Source organism: Lagopus muta, chromosome 10, assembly GCF_023343835.1.
Source record: "Lagopus muta isolate bLagMut1 chromosome 10, bLagMut1 primary, whole genome shotgun sequence".
In the NCBI taxonomy this organism is placed as follows: Eukaryota; Metazoa; Chordata; class Aves; order Galliformes; family Phasianidae; genus Lagopus; species Lagopus muta.
In genome coordinates, this window is record NC_064442.1 from 589,280 (window position 1) to 614,529 (window position 25,250).

Genomic DNA, 25,250 nt, shown 5'->3' on the forward strand with positions numbered 1-25,250 from the left:
GTGTTTCCAAAGTAAAATGTATTTTGTTTTTTAAGGTTTCCTTGGACCATTCCATCCATTGATGTTAGGGAATTTCTTCAGTTTTGTAATGAGATCCTCCTGGTTGGTGCAGAAATGCAGTAGGACCATATGTCTGTTGCTGTGGGTTCTTCCCAGCAGAAATTAGACACGAGAAACATCTGGCAGCGACTTGTAAGGAAGCAAAGTCGAGATCCAAGTTCTGATAACACATTTATTTTACTTTTTTGCATAAGAATGCTGCTGTTAACTTTTTTCCCTGGTCGTAAGGAGGAGGAACAGAAAGCTGGATTTAAATCCTCGTGGATGGTTTTTATTTTTCTGCATGCAGTTGAATCTTTTAAACTAAATGCAGATTCTGTTGTAAATATTAACACTGGAAGTATACCCGTGTGGGCTGTGAGTTGTAATGGCTCTGTTACTAGAGGGCTTAGGATTGCACGTAGCCGATTCTCACACATTGAGGCTACGGTTTGTGTTTTCTCCCCTCACTCCTGGAATATCAGGCCGCCTCTGCCACAGCAGTCATTGTGCTGCCCTGCCTTCCCTTTGTCTGTGCTCTGTGTCACTGCTGTTGTGTTCTGTGCTGATGGAAAGTGCTGGCCACGTGTGTATGAAAAACCATCCCGTGCTCGTTGGCAGTTAGCGCAGATCCCACGTGTAACTGAAGTCTTGAACTCCTGGCCGTGCCCCTTCAGCACTGCTCCTGCCTTCTCAGAAACTTGTCATTAGCTGTGGTGTTCTTCGTTAGCTGGAGCAGCCTTCATTTGAGACTGAGACATAGCTGGCTGCAGACCATCCCCAATGGCTGTGCTGTTCAGGCTGGCCGTGCGCAGCTGCGTCACTCTGCTGCCTGAGCCGTGCCCATCCGCCACCGCCTTTAGCTAAACAAGAGGGCAGTTGTTGCTACATTACCCATATTTTAGAGTTATTGACTATTTATCCATCCAGCAACAAGGGACGTGCTGACAAAGGTAGCTTCTAACTCCTGTTGTGGTGAGAACATGCATTTCTTGAAGAAAAAGAAATAGCTGTGTTGTGGCTGCAGCTCGGACGTTGCTCTTAGTGGTATTTCGGCACATTGCAGCTCAGTTGGGTTTCAGTGCAGTGCGACTCAGAAGGATTTCTTGCTGCTCCTTTTCTCTGCTTCCGGTCCAGCATGGGAATAATTTTAAGCACACGAGTCCCATTCAGATCATCCCGAGCAGGAGCTGCAGCCAGCTGGAGCAGCCCTAAGTGCAGCCAGAAAGGCTGTTATGTTTGTGTGCAGGTTTAACTACAGCAGCCGTGCGCCTGAAGGCTGGAGATAGATGTGACACGTTTTCCAAAATGGCCCACTGCTCTGCTCCAGTGAATGCTGCCTTTGCCTGCATCTTCCTGTGGTTTAATCTCGTTCCCAAGTACAGCTGTATTGAGGATCGATCTCGGGTTCCTTTGTCCCACTGCTGTATTCTCACCCATGCTTCATGCACAGTCTCACTCAGGATTCCTTTCTCTGTGAACTCTTGATGTGAATTTAGATTTATGCTTCATCTCAAATGTGATGTGGAGACTTGAAATGATGCTTTGTGAGGGACGTGGGGCTGGAAAGCACTGCCCAGTCCTTGCCTCTGGTCGCTGGGAGCTGGAGGCAGCAGGCACCATAAAATCCTCTCCTTAAACCCGGCATTTTTGTTCCCGCTGCTCGGACTGAAGGTTGTGCAGACCCTCATTGATCTGATGGTTAGATGTGTTTGCGGCCAGATTATATTCATTTGTTCTTCTGCCAGCGTTGTGCTCCAGCTTCAATAGCTCCTCTTTCATTTAAATGAGGCTGTGTATGTATGGGGGTAAAAGCCCGGTGCATCAGAACGCCATCAGCGTTACATCACTTCTTCAGTTCAGGAGCTGAAGCCTAACACATCTCCTCAATGACTAAGTGCACTTGCTTTTCCTTTTGCAGCTTTACATGTGGTACTCATGAAAATGAGGCTGAGAACGCGGAAGGCTTCTCAGCAGTCCAATGCAATTCACGCGCAGCGCGCACAGAGGGCCAAGAGGAAACACTCGGAGGTGGAGGAGAGCCTGCCTGGCGGCGGGGGGAAGCCGCAGAAAAATGAGACGGGCCTCCTGTCTTCAATCAAGAAGTTTATTAAAGGCAGCACGCCCAAGGTACCGTGTCAGTGGGTTTCTTCTTTTGTGCGTTAATTGTGTCAGATTCTAGGAATGTTTCTATTCGGAATAAATAAAAATATGTAATTGGAAAGGCAAAGGCAGGGCTAAACCACTTAGTCTCACCTGTCTGGGTCCAAACAGAAACCTGTGCTTGCCAACCTTCACGTGTTCAAACGTGCTGAAAGGAATTGTTGAGGGAGAAGCCTGTATTGCTTTGATAGGCTGAACGTAACCTTGCAATTGCTTTAATAGCTGCTTTATCCAGTAAGGAGAGGCCAGCCAAAAAAGGCTCCGCTCAGTCCCAGCAATCTGATACTGACGTTGTGTAGCCGAGAGTTGCAGAAACGAAAACAAACAAACCGAAAACACCAAATGTCATAAAACATCAGATATGGTGTCATAAACTGCATGGTTTAGGAAAACAAAAAGGATTCAAACTCAGCATCTGTTTTTTGAACCACGTGTTGAAAGGATAACTTTGTAACAAGGTGAAGCTGAAATCATTTAATTACCTTAACAGGATATTCTTACATGGTCACAAATATTGTGAATTTAATCTTTAAAGTGTTAATTACTTATCGTGGGAACATTGAGGTGCTGACCAAAACACTTCATAAGAAGTAACTGATTGAAGCCATTTACGTTTCATTGGTCATTAAACCAGGCTAACGAATCCATTTTACAATGAGCATCTACAGAGCACGGCTGTACGACGTTTTGGCTGCAAAACCACTGCAACAAAAAGCTGAAACATAAGCAAAACGTTTTACACAGGAATTTTAAGATGAAATCTCCCGTTTTCTTTGTCTCTTTAAATTGCTGACTTCTCTCTCCCATACCTTGGAATTACGTCTCATTCCTTTGTTGACAGCTTTTTTAAGAAGTAAAATGTCCACGTTTCCTTCTGCTCCCTTTCACGTCCTCTCCTGTGTCTGTAGCAGGACTTGGAGTGGCTCCAGTGGCATCAGCACGGCGCGATATTGATACTGCCGGGCTATCTTCCAACGCGCTAATGACTTAACAAAGTAGTCTTCTGGCTGCCATGGAAACGTTATGACTCTTGAGATAGTGCATGTGTGCAACTTGCATAGCAGGTCGTTTATGGGTATGTTAAGATCTCAGGCTCTGCAGAGATGATATGGATTTATGGCCGTGTCTGCAGAGCTCGCGTATCTCGACGATGTTGCTGATAGCTGTGACTCGTTTATCTGAAGTGGTTTAGGTGGCTTACTGGGAGCATCCCTCCAGCAAACAAAACCGAAAGAACTGTAATACTGTTCCCTTGGGGAAATGAGAGGCTGCCCTGCGGCTGCTGGGTTCTGCTGGGGTCCAAATCACGGCCCCTGTGGAAGACAAGAGTAGTTGTGGAACATGAAGTAGAATTTATTTGTAAGACAATAAATGTGATGCACCAGAAAGACTAGTAAGTGCATGTGTACAGCAAACACTAACACTACAGCTAAGATATTGAAGTTTCAGAACCTGAAATATTGTGGAATTTGCCATTACACCAAGCTTGTTTGATGTGGGGAATTGTAGCACTGTCACAAACGATTCTGACTGCATGTGCTGTCAGGACTTTCTGGCCCAGTTTAGGCCTTTCATTCATCCATACAAACTTCCTGAAAACCTAGCCCAAGTGAACGAGTGGTTCATGGTGGTGTGGCACTGCCACGTTCCTATGGCACAGTTACCAATAATAAGGGGCTGTACTGAATAGATCATATAATTCATACACGTGAAGTTCAGCGAGCACTTAATAGGTGCATCTAACTATGTATCTGTGCAATGAAACTTTCACTGTAGGAACCAAGTAGAATTACTGCCTTGTATGTAATTTCATCTTTAAATTCTACCAACAGACCACTTGAACTCTGGCAGGGTTGTTTGTGATAGTGTCAGGCTCTCCTCGTCTACTGATCGAGATTGATGCTCACATTACATCAGTGTTTATTAGTGCTTCGGGGCTTGTTTCTTGTGGTTTTTGCCCTCTGCCCTCCCCCTGGCACAGCCTCTTCCCTGCAGTGGGGCAGTACCCTTTGCTAGGTGTTGTGTGAAGGGCAGAGGATTGCTTTTAAAACTTAATTCATTTCTCCCTTTTTTTTCCCCCTGTTGAATTTGTACACATGACCAAGATGAGGTGCTCTGCTGCTCTTTTATGTGTTCAGTGAGCCATTTGTTTTCGCTCACTTTATGAATGTATGGTATATATGATATCATTAATTGTATGTGGTAGTAATCAGACCATTGTCACCAAGGTGCTTTGGTCATGAAGGTATTGCCAGTGGGAGCTTTTGGGATTGGAGGTGTTCACACACACCATCTTCCCTGCAGGGGTCTGTGCACCTCCATGTCTGCCAGTACTTTGGGTGCTGCACTCTTAGCACGGGCTTTAGATGGGTTTTTCTGAAGGATCAATTTAATTATTTCTTGGAGCAAGCAAACTACTTTTCTCTTTCTTTTGAACTATGTGAAACTGCTGCTCTGAGAAAGGTAACTTTGTAATTCTAGAATTGAAATTTTAATTCACCTTGATGTGCTCAATGCCCTTGTTATTTACCTTTGTATTTAATTGCATTTATTTTGCTTTGTCTCACACCTTACCTTTCAATGCAGTCTGTATGGTCATGCTTTAGAGTTTGGATTGCTGCTGTACTGAGGTGCAGATGGGGGAACAAAGGGAAGAGACCTGTCTTAAGTAGCTGTGCCTACAGACACAGCAGTGCACAGAAGACGTGCAGAAATGGTTCATTCTATACCACCCACGTGTCACAGGGGAGAACAGTAGTTTACTTAGAGGTAAAGAGGATGGTTGGGTCCCATCCCTTTCCTGTCCATGAGCACCAGCTGTGTGTTGCCGTGTGCTGTGACACGCAGTCAGCACTAGCAGGTATGTCCCTGTGTGCAGCTTTGCAAACTGTTCTGTATGGGGGCACGATGGGAAATGTTATGCTGGATGTTATTGGGCAGTTTTCTTCCTTTACATTCGAACTGCTAGAGAAATCCATTTTCTTACCATTTTATTGTCCTGTTTCTACGCTTCTCTAACTCCACAGCACTGAAATAATTATAAATTTGCTATCTATTAAAACAGTATTTAAAGGCAATTGTGGTCCTTGGAATTTCTGCTGTGCAATTTTCACTCCCAATACCTTGCTGTGTACCTTGAGCTGTGTCAGTTGAAATGAGTTGAAAGTCCCAGCTGGTCAGATGCACACACGGGACAACCAGTGTGTCTGTTGTGGAACCTGCCCTAACAGCGGCTGCTCTGTAGTGCTCAGTGGAGAAAAGAGGCACTGCTCAGTGTGTTTGTTTTCCCCCTTTTCTGTTTTAAGGAAGAAAGAGAAAATCCTGCAAAAAGAAGTAGAATTGAACGGGATATAGATAACAACTTGATCACGTCCACACCTCAAACAGGAGAAAAGCCTAATAAACAGATCTCTCGAGTCAGACGGAAAGGTCAAGTGAATGGAGGTTTGTAAATATTCCAATCGTGCGCTGTGATGTGTGAGCGGTGACTCTTCCAGCTGGTAACTGATACAGGACACTTCTTCATTGCTAAAGGTTACAAAGTGCTTTGTGATTGACCTCAGCAGTAGCAAGGCTGAACTTAGGGTGGCAAAATAAGATTTCTGTGACTGTAAGTGCAAGCTAAAATGGATGTATCTGATAAGTAACATAATCTTTGTAAGAACCATGTCAGTGTATGGTAATAATCAGCTGACTGGAGCTCTTGCTTTTTTACAGAAAGAAGAGCCATTAATAATTATTTTATTTAGCTCTTCTTCCATTTTCTCGCAAGCAGCGAAATATTTCCCAACTCAGCACCTTTGCCATAGTAACCAGGATTCCTTAGAGATGGAAAGCTCTTGTCAAACATGTAGACAGGCTTCTGTTGTAGAGCCATATCAAAATGCAGATGGGCTGGGACCCCTGAAGGCTGTCAGCACCAGGCCTGCTGCTTCTCCCCCAGCAAGGTCCATCCAACTTGAGGAGAGCCCTGACTGAAGTTCCAGTGGGTTCCTCAGAGCGTGGGCCTGTCAAGTTCCAGATATATCAAAGGGTGGAGATTCCCCTGTGCCAGTGTTTGATCACCTCATTGTGAAAATTGTCTTTTTAGTACCTCTTATAATGACAGGCTGAGATACTTGTGTCAGATAAAATATTCAAGGCAAATTGAGGTGTCAGCTGTGGTTCCAGATCTGTCTTAAAAAAAAAAAAAAGGAAAAAAGTCCTGCATTTTTTGGGCTGCTTTTCCTAAGGAAACAAGTCTTCATGTGTTTGTGCTGCCTGTCAGTGTTCCAGTAAGTTTGGAATCCATTGTCTGGCGTTTGCCAAGTTTCATATTCTAACAAGGTTTTTAAAATCAGTAGCTCCAAATGAGTGACTTCAGTGACGGGAGGGATACAGGGTGAGAGGATTACCTGCTTGGTTATTGTCAGATGTCTGTGTGACATGATTTTGGGAGTATTTACTGCTGCTAATTTTTTTTTGTCTGAGAAATAATGGCAGTGCACACACAGTGTGATGCATGCAGCCTGCTTAGAGGTGAAGGAGGAGCTGTTCACTGGAATGCCATGGTGTGAGGTGTGCGTGTGCACTGAGGGCACGATGCTGTCGTGAGCACACGAAGCTCTTAGTAAAGATGGTTGGTAGCATGGAGCACTGAGTTGCAGCTCACACACCCTGCGCTTTATGTAAAAACGACAAGAAGTGTGAAGTACTTGTGCAGCTCCATCAGGCTCAGCTGAGTTCTCAGCTTATGTGCACGAAATGCATTTGCTTATGTCCATATGGACAGACATCTCAAAGACTTGTTACTGCAAAGTAAATAACTCCTCTTGTTTTGGGCTCAGAGTGATGTCTTGGATCTCACCCACGAGACAGCAGCTCTTAGTTGTAGGGTGTACTTCATGTGCACATTTATAGAAAGCCTTCATTGTTACGTGCTACGTTGTTGTAACAGGAGGATTTATTTAATTCTGTTGTCTTTGTTATCTTTGGTAACAGCTAAGAATTATTTTACTTTATAATTGCATTTGTGTGCTTGTTGCAATGGGTGTGCAGCATTTTAAAAACTGCCATCATCAAGCACATGCACAGGGTTAAAGCCTCTGTTAGTTCATCCGTAACACAATTCTTATGAAAAATTACTGCTTCCTCATTTGAAGTGTGAAGCTCAGGTGATTCCTGTGCTGACACTGAATTGCTAACCTTTTCTTTTTGCCGACCAAGGAGAGCATGTATACTTTCCTGTAGTGAAAGTAATAGCAATATGAGAGAGGCTGTAACTGTGAAAGAGCAGCGTGGTCCTACACTGCATAACTCTTGTTTTGCAGAAGCTGGAAGTTACGAAATGACAAACCAACATGTGAAGCAGAATGGGAAATTGGAAGATAATCCTGCCACTGGCAGCCCCCCGCGAACCACGTTACTGGGAACCATCTTTTCTCCCGTCTTCAATTTTTTTTCACCAGCAAATAAAAATGGTAAGCAGTGTTTGGAAGCCTGTAGTCTTAAAGCTAAGAATGATGATTTTTTGTTTTGTTCTGTTTTTTAATATGAACGTGTTGCTGTTCATTCCAGTTTTCAAACCAGAAATTACTACTTTTGGAGAGGACCTCCTTCCCAATTCTTTGAAGGGTTATTGTTAATAAAAGGAAGAATAAGCTCATATTCATTAGAACGTTTCTTTTGGAAGTGTAGGTACTTAGCAGGGTGCTTTTTATTGGAAAAGTAAAATAAAGTACTGCTCTGAAGTTCCTTGTCTGGCACAGGCATTTGTCATGGTTCTTTTGGTTCTTATTTTTGTAAAATGAATCAGATAAAGCTGTCTTCAGTTATTCTGAAGCATTTTTTGGTGTTTCGTGATGCTGATCAGTTCTGTTAGGTGTAAAGATAGTGACTGTGTGTCTGCTGTCACCTTAATTCAGGAACATCAGGATCGGATTCTCCAGGACAAGCTGTTGAGGCTGAAGAAATAGTCAAACAGCTTGATATGGAGCAGGTAGATGAGATTACTACAAGTACTGCAACGTCAACCAATGGAGCAGCTTACACTAGCCAGGCAGTGCAGGTCAGATCTGCTGTCAACAATGGTTTAGAAGAAGTAGAAGAAACAAATGATCGTGACCTGCCACCACTTACAGGTAAGAAATGTGTGCTCGTGTTTCACTCAGCTCTTGAGGCTGTAGGTAATTAGCACCCTTAGAGAAGACCTAGTGCCAGTATTTCCTATATATGAATATTTCACGTTTGCTTAAAGCCTGTAAGCAGTATTATCAATTCTTATGTTCAACAGACAGAACATTTTTATGCATCAGAGACACAGCTTTTGCAAATCTCATGTATTTTCAGTATAACTTAGTCGACTTCATAACATTTCTTCAAATGAAAACAGACATTGAAGAAGAAAGACACTTTTATTACTGTTTACTCCCCTTCACACACACATTAAAAATGCATACCCTAGACTTGCTGATCGTGAAAGAAAATTGTGACATTTTAGTACCTTACACTAGAACGACATGTTGGGATGATTAAAACCTAAAGATCCTACTTTAATCATCCAGATTTTCTTCAGAAGACTCCTCACAAGTCTTTTTGGACAAAAATAGTGTCCATAAAATTCAGGGCCCACATCAACTACTTTACAGTTACCTAAATCTTTGCTGGATCCTGAAAATGCTGGTAGCTGATGCTAGAGAGTATATTTTAGCTCTGAGTAAAGGGCTGATGTGTGATCCAGTGTGGACCTGTGATCAGCTCGCCCCATCTGCATCTAAAGCTCCCGTTGCCTTGCTCTGATGGGCACTGCAGGCTGGGAATGAGCTGCAGACTGAAAGGTTTGTGCTGCCTTCCGAGGGCTGCCTGGCACAGATGTTTCTCTGTGGCAAAAACTCCCCAACAAAAGCTGGGTGGTGGGATGTGCACCCAGGCAGCCCTCAGTGCATGGATGCTTTGCTTTGTAGCGTGGACAGTTGCATCTGTCCAGGTCCTGCAGTTCTGTGGGGTGGCAGGGCTTCACCTCTGAGGAGGCATGGTGAGAAGATGTGCAGGCTGTTCAGGAAGGTGGGGGGGGAGACTGGCAAAGTGGGGCTGAAGGGAGATTTTGTCACTGTTGTTTGAAGCATTCGGGTGTAAAATGCAAATTCTCACTTTTAAAAGCTTCACTAATAAGACCAGCTCGTGTCATTTTTTGTTTGCTTTATTTTTGCTTTGGTCATTTTCGTTGAATTTTAGCACCAGTATCTCCAGACAGTGGCTACTCATCAGCTCATGCAGAAGCCACCTATGAAGAAGACTGGGAAGTCTTTGATCCGTAAGTGCTGGTATTTATGCTTGAAGTATGAAAATGATCACATTGGGTATTGCATTAATGAACTGTTGTTTGAGTTGCTACATTTTTGTTTATTATGGTAATGAAGTCCACAATCTCTCAATTTGATGCAAATACAAATTGATATATATATATATTTTGTCGTTAAAATTATTTTTATGTGGCCTTAAGTATTTTAAATATTTACTTGAGCTAAAACTACACCAATTTAATAATTCATATACATTTCTACAACAAAATCTGTATTCATTCCAGATACTATTTCATCAAACATGTTCCACCACTAACAGAAGAACAACTGAACAGGAAGCCAGCTCTTCCACTGAAAACAAGAAGCACACCAGAATTTTCATTAGTTTTAGACTTGGTAAGTGTCTTTAGAAACACAAAGCAAAAGCAGGAGATGCACAGCATTTGATTTCCATTTTAGTAAATGGAAAAATTTAGCTTCGTATGCTTGCATCAAAATGGACCAGGAATGAATCTTTGAACTGTTACAACATTGTTGTTCGGCCACTTTTGAAAAGATTTATGGAAAATAAATCTGACTTTAGAATGATTTCCTTAAGTCTCTCTGTTTTGAAGTGTTTTCAGACCCCGCTGACGATGTCAGGGAGATCATGAGCGCTGCCAGGCGCTGTGTCCTCTAGCGGCCGCAGCAGAGGGCAGATGATTCACAGTGGTGGCTGTGCATTTCATCTGAGTAAAGGATGAGCTGCAAAGTTAGAAGACCACCTTTAATTGTGCCGCTACCACGCAATTCTAAGTGATTTGTTTTTAATTGCAATAACAATGAAAGGATGCTATCAGGACAGCATTAGCACAGAAGTGTTCCAGACTAAGTAAGCTTACCCTAAAAGGAACGTCTGGACAACTGCTCTTATTTTCAACGTTGTTCTCATAATTTTTTCTTCCTCACATACCATCTTCTGATTTTTTCTAGGATGAAACATTAGTGCACTGTAGTCTGAATGAATTAGAAGATGCTGCACTCACTTTTCCAGTTCTTTTTCAAGATGTCATTTACCAGGTAATTAGCTTGCATATGTATGTACCTTTTATTTATCGTGTGAATTCTTGCTGTGTATATTTGTTATGGTCCTGTCTGAAGAGATAAGTAAGTGTATGGCATATAACAACTTGTCCGGGTTACCAACTGCGGGTGTCAAATCCTGCAGGGTGGATTATGCTGTCAGAGATACTGTGGAGCACTGCTTAATGCCACAACGTGGTAATGTCGGTCGCTGGTTCCAATTGTAAACAATCATTGCTAAGAAGGTGTAAATGGTCTTTGTAGCAGCAATCTTCAGCAGCAACATTTCTCCTTGCCAGCAGGTGGAGGCAGAAACACTGAAAGTTTAGCCAGCATTATTTCCTGGGTGCAGCTTCTCGTGGACTGTTAATTTTCTTCCCTTCATATGGAAAACCAGCTCTCACTGGTTGATCATTTCTTCCTATAAAGAAGACATCTTCCAAGCCTGATTAACTAGCTTCTGTCTGGATCATTAGTCTTGCTGTGCCCTCCACCAGTGCTAGTTCTACCTCCTTACTCCCAAAGAGTCTGCTTGGTGCTTAGAGTGACTTTGATTGTCTTGTGGAGACTGCTAGATGTAGTTTTTTGTTCTGCTTTAGGAGGTATTGTTAGTTACGTGTGTTTTACCTTGACGTACCAGAGGAGCAAGCATGAGAAGGAGGAACTCTCTTCCAGCAACTACCAAAGATGCTGCACTGACCCAGGCTGTTGTTCTCAGGTCCTTTTGTGGGATGTGCCTGGGAGTAGCATCAGCTTCCCCACCATGTAGTTCGCACGATATTGGACCCCACTGTAGTATCTTTGGAGAGTGAGCCAGTCATCAGGCACCTTAAAAGGACACTTGTCCAGGTATTTTTCCTGATTTTAAAAATGTTTTCTTCACTGTTGCATATAAAAACCTTGGAATCTGAAAAGCTGAAATAATTTTTAAACATGGATTTCTTATCTCTTATTTGGTGACAGCCACGCTTAGTTTGCTTCAGACTGAACTTTGGAAGGAGCCTTAGAATTCGCTCTTTAGAGGTTCTTGACATCGCTGACAGAATCAGGAAGGCGAAAGCTTTGGTTTTTTCCTTCCCTCACTTGAGGGATCTTGGTGTGACTTTGAGTGTTTTCCTTCTAAATTGCCATCCTTTTAGTGGTTGTGTGTCTAAATGAGAGTGGCTGAAGTTTAACCAGGATTTTATCTGTAAGAAATTGAAGTCAATGGAAAGAGTGACTCAATGGTATTTGTAAATGCTTATTTAACAGCATTGTATCAAGGGCTGTACAGACACGGGTACAGTAAAGTTGCTGTGTGGGTCCTAGATAAGTTTTGTCTGAGCTTTCTCTGGAGCCTAGCTTGGAATTACAAAGGAACAAAAGCTGCTTGTGAGTCTGAGAAAGTCAGAAAGTCAGCCACCAGCTGTGAGCACACTGTGGTCATTATGTTCTGGTTACCTGGTTTTACATCGCTCTGGACAGCATTCACCTCTTGCTGTGTAACAGTTAATAAGCAGGAGAGATATTTTAAAGATGTTTAACTGGAGTGTAATACACAAAAAGACAAATGATCTTCTGTAGTGCAAGTTGAGGTTTGTGGATATCACGTGCCCTTTTTAGTACTTTCAGTGAGCAGCCTTTTCCAGTGTCTGTCTTTTGCTCAGCAGTTCACCATTGCCACCAGTGAGTGCCATGTGAATTCCATCTCCGTGGTTCATTTTGGAAGTGACTCCGGTTGCCCACAAAGCAGCAGGTGCTGAGCTGTCTCAGCAGAGTTAAGTCAGCAAGCTGCTATATATAAAGCCTGCTGCAAACAATACCTAGTGTGCAAGTTGCATTGCTGAAGATGCTTTCATTAGCATCAGAAGATCTACCACTTCTGTGTAGGCTTTCAGAAATATTAGACAATTACTTATTACTTTCTTAAGAGAGAGCAAAACCTAGCTCAGTATGCATTTTCTGTCTGAATGGCTGATTTTCCTTGCACTAAGGCTGACTAACAATGCAAAAGTAGATCTGAGCTCATATCATTTTGATTCTTACCCTTCTAAAGGCATCTGTTGCACTGTTGCTGTGATGATAAACGGGTGCTTTCTCAGGAAGATGCTCCAGAGCCAATCTCTGCAAAGTAAGACAACAGTAAGAGTCAGACTGTGTTCTGCTGGAGAAGGCTGTGGTAATGTGTACCTAAACTCCATCGGCCTTGAGCTGAGCAACGAGTTTCTAGGCCAGGAACTCAGCTCCATTGCTGCTTGTTTCAGTGACTGGTAGCCTATTTTAAAAAAGAGTTTTTGAAAATAAGGGCTTGACTGTTCAGAAGCTTTTTCTCAGAACTTACCATGGAGTGTGCAGAGAAGAACATGTGACACATGGGCACAGAGCAGAGTTCTTCTAACTGAAAAGTTACAGCGCAGCTCTAGCACTGACGTGCCTTTTTTTTAATCTTTGGGTGAGTCACAAAGTCACTGATTCCCATTTAAAAAGGAAAAAGATCTGTAAGATGGGGGCAGTTGTGCTTGCTTATTTCAGGTTTTTGAGACCATACATTTGTCTGTTTCCTCGGTTGAAAAATCTCTAGATTATACCAGTGTTTATGTTCTGGACTCAATGAAAAGACAGTATTAGTGAAGCTGAAGATTTAATAAATAATAAACCCAGTAAGCACTACCTGGCATCTGACAGTAAAAAGTGAATGTTCATCTCTTCAACTGATAATGAGGTTTTTTACCATTTGCAGTGTTGTGACACATCACGGTGAGCAGCTCATCTTTGTGAGAAATGTGTGTTTGTTGGGATATTGTCCTTCGTGGTCAGGAGGTTTCTGTTGTATTTGGTTTCTGTTGTGTGGCACCAGGTGCCAGCAGCTCACATCAGCACTGCTGGGTGCATACCTCTGCGCTGTGCTGTGCCAAAGGCAGCTGGTTTCAGTTCTTCAGTTTAAGAACTCTTCACTGATCTATTGCACAGTACTGACTGTGATCCTGAGAGATGTTCTGGCAGCACACGGGCGAGTTGTAGGTCATGGAATGCGGCATTAGGAACGTTCCATCTTGCTGTCACTAAAGGCTACTTAGTTGCTTCGTTGCTGTACTGGAATGAGGCAAATGGTGCTGGTGAATTCTGGCTCTCCTTATGAACTCTCTGCTCTGTTCCTCTGAAATATCTGAAGGCCTTTGGTGTCTTGGGCAGCATCCACAAAGCAGTCTGCTCTTAGGAATCCTTCCTTCCTTTTAGCTTCGGAGTCAAACTTGGTGGGAAGATGTGGGCAATATGCAAAAAGAGAAGGAAGCTGAGGGAGGAAGGGGAGTGCTGGTGTGTCTTGTTCTGCTTTAGTTACTTGGTTCTGCTCTGCTTACCTGGCGTTCTCTCAGCTGGTTCTGGCTGGAGGTGGGGATGTGATTGCCTTCTGCTCTGCCACAGTGCCACAAACCACCCAAAGCAGAGCAATGAATTTGCCATCCATGATATCCATGTGTGTATAAAGCACAACGAGAAATGCGTCATCTGAAATGAAATCGCTTTTCCCTGGGCTTGTTGTTTGTGTTTGTACCTGAACTTCTTAGATATGAAGACAGCCGTTGTATTAAGATAGATAAACACTTACAAGGATGTGTCAGTAATCTAAAGCAGAGCACACTGAAAGATGCTGTAATAATCCACAGACTAAACAAACTGAAAAAGAAAAGAGAAAACACGTGCACTTGAGGAACCCAAGCAATTATAAGTGCTCTTTGATGTAATTGAATGATTTTAAGAGTCATTCAGCTGGCCGTTGATACAAATAAATAGAACTCAGTCCAGACTTAAAATGAACAATGAATTCGATACTGAGTGCTTTCATAGTAGCAGGAGTTGAAATACTGGCACATAGCTTCCTGCTGTCGTTGCTAGGAGAGTAGAAGAGATGGTAAAGAGCCTGGTTCTGAAATGACATCTGTGTTTTTTCCATCAAAGACAACAGGTTTGTCAATTTGAAATTGAGCTCTTGAAGAAAACTTTGTACCAAATATCATCCTGCTTGCTCACCATTATTTGCAGCTACTGCCCCCCGTGCAGTGAGAACATTCATGTCGTGTGACTCGCTTTCAGTTTTCAAGAGTAAGATTTGGGTCCCAGTATGAAAAATATTTGCTCAGGAAAATCACGAGTAGAACAATCCTTTGCATCTGCAACAGAATGCTTGCTATCCCTTAAACTCAAGGTTACACATGTAGAAGATGCTGGCAGTGCTACTTGCTCTTGTATAGAGGAAGAGCAGGACAAACAACTTGCACTGAATTTGCAGTCACAGATAATTTGAATATTATTTAATGGGTTCACCTGGAGGCTGAGTTATTTCATTGCGTTTGTCCTCGTGGTAAGAGAAACCACTCACCCAGTCTTTGAGCAAAACCTCACTGCCTTAGCAGAGCTGAATGAGATGTCATTTTCAGAAAGATTTCAGTGCCATCAGTAGACATATGGCATGAAGACACGCTTGTCAGCTCTGCGTGCAGACAGTTGGCTGTTCAGGAGCGCCTCGGCTGGGTGGAGCACAGAAACCCATGGCTGTGTCTCCAACCGTTCTCTGTGGGCAGGCTGGGGTACCTGCATCCTGACAGCGAGCTGCCCACAGGGAGAAGGGGAGCAGATGCTGGTTGTGCCGTCAGTGAATGCATCTCAGCACGGCACGCGTGGCGATGCTGTGAGCAGATGTGACAGGACTGCGTGCTCCTGGTGTAGAAAAAATACAGTTTTTGTTTCCACAGTAACTTGTCACTCTGCAGGCTTAACTCAGGGCTTTAGATGCTTCAAGAAAGTAATAAAAGCCTTATTCAGAGTTAAGCTGAATAATGACATTTCCCTTGGTTTAGAAATACATGCCGACTTGGAAGGACTAAGATCTGTTGCCACCTGTGCTAATGATAGGAAACTGCATTTATTTAAACCACTCCTCTTTTCTTTCTGTCTGCATATAAGTTTGATACAATTCAGTTCAATTAATGCAGATCCTTACTGGAGATTTACTTTTGAAAGTAAACTTAAGCCGATTCCTAACTGTTGTTAAAATAATTGGCAAAGCTGAAATTAACTGGGTTCAAATACAAGTCCAGCACGCTCCCTTTTCTTTCTGGGTACGTTAATGAGACGTTTCTCAAAGTCACGTAAGTCTACATGTGGGCAGTCTGTGAATCAAGAAGACAGGTAAGGTACGATAAGGTTGTTGTTCGCCCCTCGGTGCGTGTCCCCACCACTGTGCTCCACGTGTGCCCTCACCTGGGCCGTGGTGTTGGGCCCTTGCCCTGCAGCCATTGATCCACACAGTGCCCCCATGCAGCCTAGGTCTTGTACTGTGAGCTCGGGAACAGCGAGAGGAGACGCCAGCATCACCTCTTGCTGTGTCTCTTATCAGGGTCTGTTTTGTCCCAGGGAATAATTTGAGTGTATGTGCAGTTCTTCTCTGGTGCGTGAATTAACTGAGCTCTGGAAGCAGCTGAAGCCAGTTGCTCAGGTTATTTCTGCCCCTTCTGACACCCCCATATTCAGCGTGCAACTCTTGGTAGAAGGAGGTTATTGGGAAGGCTGTTGTTACGTTGGCATGCATTATCCAGTCCTGGAGCTGATGCTGCCCAGCTGCTGAGGGCTGATTTAAAATGTTGAATCAAAGCAGCTGGCTTCAATTTTCTCAAGAAGTTATCTAACCTTTATATTTCAAATAATTATCTAGTTTTAAATACAGTTTAAACAATTTCTATCACATTCTTTAGTTATGCCTGATTTTGCCATATTGCGGTTTCTTTTTTAGCTGCTTAGGCTTCGAGCTGATTTAATTTTGCTTTCACTGAATTGTTATTCTGTAGGAAATTAGTATTTGCTTTCTCCTGAATTCATAACACTCATCCTGCCATAATCTGTACAAATCGATGCTTAACAGTGCGGGCGGCAGCTGCCGTGTTGTGAAGCCTTTAATGAAGTCCATCTCTGCTGCAGGTTTACGTGCGGTTAAGGCCGTTCTTCCGAGAATTCCTGGAACGTATGTCTCAGATTTATGAGGTAAAAATAATTCAGTATTGCCTTTGAATTTTATTTGTAAATTATTTTCACGTGTTTATACATAAAATAATTATTGTTTTCTTCTCTTGTCTGCAGATCATTCTTTTTACTGCTTCTAAGAAGGTGTATGCAGACAAATTACTGAATATCCTAGACCCTAAAAAGCAACTAGTCAGGTAAAATACCAAATGGCAGCCATGGCTGTTGTGGGCAAACAAGTCCTTTCCTAAGAGATGAGGGGACTATCTCTTTGTAGTTGTCTTTATGAATGCGATTTCTTACTCAGCCACAAAATTATTTGTGAGTTATTCTGGTTTTTCATTTCTTTTGTTAATACTGAGCTTTGTTTGGAAGAGGTTAATGTTTCTCAAGAGCAGGGCCTTAAGACACAACGAATCCTATCAGGTGAACTTCTTTGTTGTCCCCATCTGCAAGCAGACTGCTGCATGGGAAAGCTGAAAGTGCAGGGGGGATTTCTCAGGGATTCATTCTAATTAGGGACATGAAGAACTGCACTCAGCTGATGTTGGGATGGTAAATTCGGCACTGGGATGTCATATTGCTGGAACACCTGAGCCTGCTGAAGCACACAGCCAGACAGGATGTACAGACAAGTACTGTATTGCTCCTCCGTGTGCATCCGTAACGTGATGTTTTTCCCTCCAAGGGTCTGATACTTAGGATTGAGGACTGCAGTTTTATCTGTGCTGTGAACAGGAAAGGTAACAAAGCGTGCAGGCAGGCAGTATGCTAAGAATGTTCAGAAATTCTCTGAAATGCGTGTGGTGCATGAATGTAGCTGTGAGTCATGTGCCTCTGAGAAGCTGACATCAGGGCGTGATGAGTTCTGACATGAGCCTCGCACTGGATTTGTCAGGCACTCCACACGTGTGACTCAGAATCTATATATAAATTCGTTCGCTGCTGAGGCATCAGCTTATTTTCTTCCTTAGCAACATCAGGAACTCAGCCCCTTCATGAAAGTAGTAAGCATGCTACGTACAGCTTCTAAAAATTCCACTTACATATGCAAGCAGCTTTAAAGAAACTGCACTGTAATACTACATTGTAAAATCTGAAATCTATCCTGTTCACAATTGATTTTTAATTACGATTATTCTGATATTTCATGAAATTTTATTCCCGCTCTTTTTAATGAGTTCTATTATTCTACCAATCCATGTACTAATTAATTAGTAATAAAAGAGAATATACTAATTGGAAAGGAAGAAGTTGATGGAATGTTTTGGCCTCAAGGCTTTTTTCAAGCTCTAAAAACTGAAAATAGGTTAATTGCCAACAGAGGTAACGTCAGAAGGAGAGCGTTTCACCCGGCGCTCTGCAGCGTGTGCTGCAGCGTTGGGAGCAGAGCAGGAAGGACAAATGCTGTAAATTGTTGGAGTGCAGATCTCACCCCTGAGCTTTGGGCCTTGTGCAATAGTTTCAGTGTCTTGGGTCCCCCGTCAGTCCATCTGTAAGAAGGGTTAGAAGGTGACACCATGGTGACAAATGTTTCTTGCATCTGAGCTGAGCTTTCCTGCTTAAATACAGAACTGTTGCCTGCAGAACTTGATCAATATAAAATCAAGTTAACCACTGATCTTACCAGTGAAAAGCTCAGAATGTGGGATGGTTTTAGAAATCTGGTAAGAAGGGAAAAGAGTGGGTAACGTTTGGCAGCACCAACTTCTCTTCTTCCCTAAGCCATGTAGGTGTTCAGTTTCTCTCATTAATGAGTATTCTAATTTCATCGCAGGCATCGACTTTTCCGTGAGCATTGTGTCTGTGTACAAGGAAATTACATAAAGGATTTAAACATTCTTGGTAGAGATCTTTCAAAAACGATCATCATTGACAATTCACCGCAAGCCTTTGCCTATCAGGTACGTGTGCTGCCGTCAGCAAAGCTTCTCCATGTGGGAAAGTCTTTCCAAAGGAAGACAGTGAAACTCCATCTACATGTTACGCTTTGTATTTAAGTTTACAGAGCACACTGACGTTCAGGTTTACAAAGCCAATCGCTCAGGTTTCCTTGCTCTTTTTGGATTCTTGTGAAGAATCAGTCAAATGTGAACCTGCCCTTACATTAGGAACTACCTGTAACCAGGCAGTGTTATTTTGCAGTTCAGCTTTTCTCCAGAAGCTGCCAGGTCTATTAAGACTGTCCCTTGGACGCTTCTGCAGAATTAGTTTTCTAGTGCTAATGAAGTAACTTAGGACAGTGGCTGGTTGGGTTCTCACTTGTGAAAATTGCTTACAATAACTGCTATAAAGTTGCACTCTGTGACTTAGATTGTTCCAGGCATGTGGCACCATGACTAACACTGCTAAAGCACGCGGGCTGCAGTGCCTCTGAGAGCCTGAGCGCCAGAAGCCTGGTTGGCTTCCCCTCGTTAGCACAAAGTGCAGCCAGTGCTCAGCTGGTGCGCGTAGTTGGATCGTAAGGCTTTGGCAACGCTTCTCAGCGCAGCAGAACTTCTACAGCTGGGTCTGCTTCGGCTTTGATGTGCAAGTTTTTGCAATGATTCATGCAAAGTCATTGAGGGAGTCATTGCAGGAGTGATTTTTCGTACAAACTTTGGTTATGCATTAATAAACTTGAGCTTGGAAGCTTTTTTCCCCAAAATGTCATTTCACAAGTCACGTTTCTAGGTAAATTAAGTCAAGTCATGTGTTGACGTTTGTTTTTTTTACTTTAGCTTTCCAATGGAATTCCTATAGAAAGCTGGTTCATGGATAAAAATGACAATGAACTCCTAAAATTGATTCCATTTCTGGAGAAACTTGTAGAGCTGGTAAGTCTGTCTCTCCTTTATTTGTCAGCCTCACAACTCCCAGCCCGACGCGTTGTTTGTTCTTTCAAACAGCAGCACGTGCCTTAAGGCTGAAATTCAGACTGCTGGAAGTCGCGGGCACCTCTTGGAAGGCGTTACTCTGCAGTAATGGAGAGGTTGTGCAGGGATTTGTTTACATAGCAGAAGGCAGAATGGCGTCATTTCCAACTGTGCTTTCAATCAGAGACTGGAAAACGGTGACACAAATTATAATGAAATGGAGAATTTGTAGAATTAAATACTGCCTTTATCCTTAAAACGGAAATAATTCGATTCCTCAGTTGTTGTGAACGTTACGTAGCTGTTCCTGTGAGCCTCTTGTAATTAGAAACATTCACAGCTTCCAGTTTGTTGTATTAATGCACAGCCGTTGGAGGCTGGCCCTGCTATGGTCCGACCTGCAGAGCTGTTCATTCTTCTGACTCCCTCACGTGTGTTTTCCCTGCAGAATGAAGATGTCCGGCCTCACATCAGAGACAGATTTCGCTTGCATGACTTGCTACCCCCGGATTAAGCCTTCGGTCTGATTACTGGAGGGGGAGAAAATGCAGGACCCTTTTGGACTGAAACAAAACATTGCCATTACTGTTGAAATTTTGCATTTTTGTACCCCGTCTTGCTTTTCTTATCTTTGGTGCCCAACAATAATCAAGGGTTACAGAAAGAGACTTTATATATCTGAGATTGAACACAAACAGTACAATACAGTACAACGCAGTAGGTAGGCTAGAACAGAAAAGTCTTTAGAACTAGTGCGACTCCGATGAAATTTTTTATGTACAGGACATCTGCAGTTTATAAAGAATTCTGTTTCTGCCACCAGCAGTTTGACCTGTAGAAACACAGGATTTTATGATATAACAGAGATTGAAAAAAGAGTCTTCTTTTCTCTCTGTTCGGTGCTCTAAGTGGGTTTGTAGCCACTTTTCTGTTACTTTAGAGATTCTCATTTCAACAGGAATGGCCAGTAAAAGTTGTTTTTATTTTTCCTGTTAAGGTTTATAACCTTTTTACACTTTTGACCTGTATTAGATTAGAATTTCATTATGCATTCCTTTTAGTTGAGGCGCTTCATAGTTTTTCTGGGAATAGCCAAATTTTCTTAGTTTTTTATTATACAGTTGAATGGCCGTTTTCCTGCTTCGTCTGCCTGCATACTGTATATTTGTTTAAAAATATTCTCTAGTTTTAATCCACGTAAGTTTCATTTAGAAAGAAAAACCCCGCATTTATATTTTGTTTCTGTAATATTCTACTGTAGTTGAAATCTTTTCAGAAATCGAGAGACTGGCTAGATAAGAAGAATATAAGAATTACTAATATTCAGAATATTTTAAACCATTGTGATGGCACGTGCTCCGGACAGACAGTATCTTGCAGTGGCACAAACAACGGTGGACAAGGAATACCTCAGGCTGTCCTGTGCATGCCAGCCCTGGCGGGAGAATAGCTTGGTCCGTGCGGGCGCCACGCGTCGCAGCGCCGCTGCCTCGGGGCCGCTCCGCGAGCGGCGAGGGCTGCAGGCTCAGCGTTCCGGACGCGCTGCTGGGCTGCGCCGCCTCCGCTGCGCCGCTCCTCGCTGCGGCCCGTTGGAGCGGCGCCCGGCAGGAGGTGAGCGCGGCGCTGTGCCGTCAGCCTGCCGTCGTGGTGGTCGCTATGCTATGTGGAAATAGTCTTTCAGCCGTGGTTCTCTAATGCAGCTACTGCAAGAGGTCGATATTTTTATAATGGCGTGTAATCTCCTGTTGAGGAGCTTTTTATGGAAGGTATAATTTGTAAAAGTTAGGGTGTTTGCCTCTCGACTGCATTGACATGCCACAGGCTCAGACTGTTTTTGTGTAAAAGATGTCACAGAACGGCACTTTTTCTAAAGAGAAGTTTGATATTTTGTATGCTTGTTAAGAAAGTACAGTATTGGAAATTAAAGGTGGACAACTGATAATTGAGAAGTATGTCAATTAATTTTTTATGTATATTACCTGTTTACTTGTACAATTTTATTGTACAAATTACATGCAGCTTCATTTTCAAATGAGTCCTTAAAGTAAGGAAAATCTTTTTAGGAAAACATTTAATTTTTGTATTTTTGATTTTAAAAGGCATGAGTTATGTCAACTTTTTCCAGTGTATTAATGAAGATTTTAACTTTTCATCAGGTTGAGTGTTTTCTTACTATATTATCTGTTGTGTATGTAGCTAGCACATTGTGTCACTGAACTGTTTAAAGAGATTAGCATGTAGAGCAAGCCTGTTTTGTGGAAAATCCTTATTCATTAAAAAAATCATCATGGCAGGTTTTCTGCAAAAAAGTGGAAACATTTGCAATTCAGAATACTGATTTTTTTTTTTTTTTTGTATTTAAAGAAAAGTATTTTGCTTGCAGGAAAGAAATACTACAGATTCATTTTAATGAGAATCTTTTAAATGTATTTATCTTTAGGGCATCTGGGCATCTTTACACTGTTTGTCTTATGTCTTTATTGAAATAAAATGTACATAACATTACCTTTATATATGCTTTTGCGCAGCCGTGTGAGCCTGTAACCATCCCTGCTCCTCCTGTTTTTATGTTGATGAGATGGTTCTGGAAATATTTATGGAGTTTGAAAATGGTCGGCTTGTATTTGAATTGCTACATGGTTTGCCAACTATTTTTTAGCTGCTCGTTAAAATGTAAATCTAAATCTGAGATTTTTAATTGGTTTTAACGGCGAATCCCTGTTGAACGTGGAATTCTTCCAGATTTCTTGGAGTAATTTACACCGTAGGACTGCTTTACCATCACCAGGCTACCAGAAGGAACCCGTCTTTGCTCAGTAGCTCATAGCTGTTCTCTGACTGTAAGCAGGGACGGCCGTCTGTCCGATGCCGTCCTGACACGCGTCCCGTCTCTAAAACATTCTAGAAGTGCTTTCTTTAGTTAAGGAAACCAAAGCATACATTGCACTTTACAGCTGTATCTGTGTTGTGATTATCAGATCAGTGAGGGAAATGGAAATGTAAATTGGAGGATTTAGTTCTACATAGATGCACAACAAAAGTTACAGAGGCTGCTTAGTAAACAGATTAAATATTAATACTTTAATGTGCTGCAAGTCTGATATTTATCATTCTGAACTTTGCAGAATGAGTCTGCCTTCCTCAAAATGCGAGTTCCTAACAATGTCAAAGACTTCTGGCATAAAAACAAGTCTTTGCACGAAGCAAAGTTCTGTTCCTTCGGCTTTGATTTCCATCAGCCTCGAGGCTGAGGCCTCGCTGTTTGACTTCAGTCTGGATCAAATTGTGCAGACCGAAATTGGCGCTGTCTCAGCTGCGGCTGTTACTTGAGGTTGAATGTAGAACTGTGCTGCTTGAGCAGTTCATCGTGTAGCTGTATCATTTATTCTCATTTTATGTATGTTTAGGAAACACACCATCGTATTTCAAAGTTCTTAATGGTTTCGTTTTTGTCTGTGGTTTCATTTGTGGTCTTCGACTTGATTCTGGCAATGTTTGCTAATTGAATGTCTTTGTATGTATTCTGTTCTAGGTTTGAGTGTTTTTCCTTTGGACAGCAAAACAACGATATTTCGTACTTCCATTATTGGCTGCTTTTCTACCTTTGGTTCATTTCACCTTCCATCTCTATGGAAAAAGATTTTTTTTTAATTATTATTCAAATGTATCTGAAAACCTGAATGTTTCAAGACCTGATCAAACATCTTCCATAGGAAGAGTTGTATCAGCTGAATGCGTGCTGTGAGGAGGCACTTCTTTAAGCAGACCACTAAAATGTGTTACTAAAAGTAACCAGATGTGTAAGTGCAGAACTGTTGGCTCTCACTCACTGTTGGAAGCAGGCATCCTTCTCATTCCGTACCTTCTCCCCTCCCAGACTCTTCCAGAGACCTTTTTAGGCACAAGGTGGATTGGCACAACTGGCAAAGCATGGAGCCCAGCGAGGAGAGGGGCTGGGAGTGAGTGCAGATCTCATCAGCCTGCCTCCCAGTAGCAGCGTGGTGATGTGGGCCCGTGGTCTGCAGCAGCCTGTAATGGTAGAGCTTGGGTGGTTGGTCAGGAAAGCTGTCCGGACACACAAGAGTGTTACTATCCAAGTAAATACCCATGTCTCTTGATTTTTTTTTTTCCTTCTGGTTCTGACTTCCTTATAGCATTGCATTGCAAACCATTACCTTTATTCTCTGTGTAAATCAGCCGCAGCCTGTTGGTGCAGACATTAAGGTAGATGATGGCATTTGTAACTTAACAGATGTGACTGAAACTGAGGAAAGCTCTGTCCGTGGTGGGGTGCCTACATGAGTGAATTGTGGCTGCTGAACTCGGTGTGTCCTCACTGTCACTCCTTTCATCTGACTGGGGGACTGGATTAGCACTGAGCACACCTAAATTTGGGGAGTTAGGAAAGTTACCTGTGCCTTCTTTGTCTCCTCTCCATCCTGTGCTCCCTTCTGTTTGAAGGACTTGGAGAGCACACCTTTACAAAGCTAGAATTCCAGTGTAAAATTAATATTTACATGGTTGAAATTAATCTGGTATGTGTAGGTAAATGGAATGGATTTCAGGAAGTCAAGGCCAAAAAGTAAACATTTGCAATATAATTGAAAGACCAAGCACCTACTGGTGTGATATCAGCACAGCTGTTGGGTTTGTTTCAAGAAGCGCAACAAGAAACTAATTGCTATTTCATTAAAATAACGTCTTCCGCTGTAAGTAGAATTTCAAGTTAAGTACTGGTTCTTTTTATGGGGAAACGACTTCTGTGGATTTGTGCAGCAGAGCAGGCAGGTGGTTCAGCCAACCCACTGAGCTTCTTTAATCTCATTATCAAAGCCCGATACAATAAAATGAAAAGATGAGAGTCAGGTGGCGCCTCGGCAGCAGCGCGGTGCTGACGGCCGCTTCTCCCTCCTCTGCCTGGGGATGGCGCTTCAGTCCCCAGGGCTGCGCTGGGCCCGAGCAGGAGCTGCTCGTTGGGGTCGCCGTGCTGTGCTGCCCGAGGTCGGTTAGGGCTGCTGCGGGAAGGCTCACGGGAAGATGGTTTTTGTGGGAATGTAATGGCCACGTTGAAGTCGTTCCGCTGCAGAACAATGTTGTGAACTTCAGAGACATTAAAGGACTGTTCTCAAAGATCTGATCAGGCCAAAACTGTGTCATTGCAGATTTGCATCTTGGATTTCTGATGCTTAAATAAAATGGTTAACAAGTTGATAAATGGCTGATGAGAAGTAGCGTAGATGCATTGTTTTCTTAGCTAGTAGTCATCATTTTGTAAAAAACAAACAAAAAAGATATATATAAATTAAAAAAAAAGACAGCAACTTCTTTGTTTGGAAGCAAGCAAGGAAGGCTTGGTAAGGATTGACTTGTATAGGTTCTGTTAAGCACATCACTATTTTGGTTGTCTTGACTGTGTAATGTAATATTGTTTTGCTTTATTTTTTTTATACTTGCAAAAATGTCATTGTACTGATAGGCTGAATCTTGTAAAATACAATTGGAAGAGAACCAATGTTCTACAAATTTGTGTTTTTTTCTGCTATCATTTCTAGTATATAGAATCATAAAGATTTATATTAAATATTTATACTCTAGCTACTGTTTTATTTTTAGCTACTATCAGTCCTGCACTGAAAATTCAGTTCTCTGTTGAGCAAGACGTTTCTCGTGTCAGTTTTCAGCCTTAAAACTGCAGGAAAATAAGTGTTGGTTGTGCTTTTGAAAAGCTGAGGCTGCTGGAGAACAGAACGTGCGGCGTGTGGGCCGGAATCGATCGGAGCTGTTAACAGCGGGCGCGGAGCTGCTACGCTCCCCCCGCACAGAGCAGCCCGGGGTCGCGGCGGGCCTTCGTTTGGAA

At 42.6% G+C, this 25,250-nt stretch overlaps 1 protein-coding gene across 1 annotated transcript in view; it reads left to right on the forward strand.

Moving 5' to 3' along the window:
• The window catches only part of CTDSPL2 (CTD small phosphatase like 2), a 38,149-nt gene extending 13,171 nt beyond the window's left edge, over positions 1–24,978 (forward strand). The window contains exons 2-13 of the mRNA XM_048955651.1: positions 1,961–2,169; positions 5,508–5,646; positions 7,512–7,661; positions 8,106–8,321; positions 9,415–9,493; positions 9,767–9,878; positions 10,455–10,541; positions 16,497–16,559; positions 16,656–16,735; positions 18,316–18,442; positions 19,259–19,354; positions 19,842–24,978. Coding sequence (XP_048811608.1) covers positions 1,978–2,169; positions 5,508–5,646; positions 7,512–7,661; positions 8,106–8,321; positions 9,415–9,493; positions 9,767–9,878; positions 10,455–10,541; positions 16,497–16,559; positions 16,656–16,735; positions 18,316–18,442; positions 19,259–19,354; positions 19,842–19,907 — 1,407 coding nt within the window. The 5' untranslated portion in view covers positions 1,961–1,977 and the 3' untranslated portion in view covers positions 19,908–24,978. The remainder of the gene's footprint in view (positions 1–1,960; positions 2,170–5,507; positions 5,647–7,511; positions 7,662–8,105; positions 8,322–9,414; positions 9,494–9,766; positions 9,879–10,454; positions 10,542–16,496; positions 16,560–16,655; positions 16,736–18,315; positions 18,443–19,258; positions 19,355–19,841) is intronic.
• The last annotated feature ends 272 nt before the right edge of the window (positions 24,979–25,250 follow it).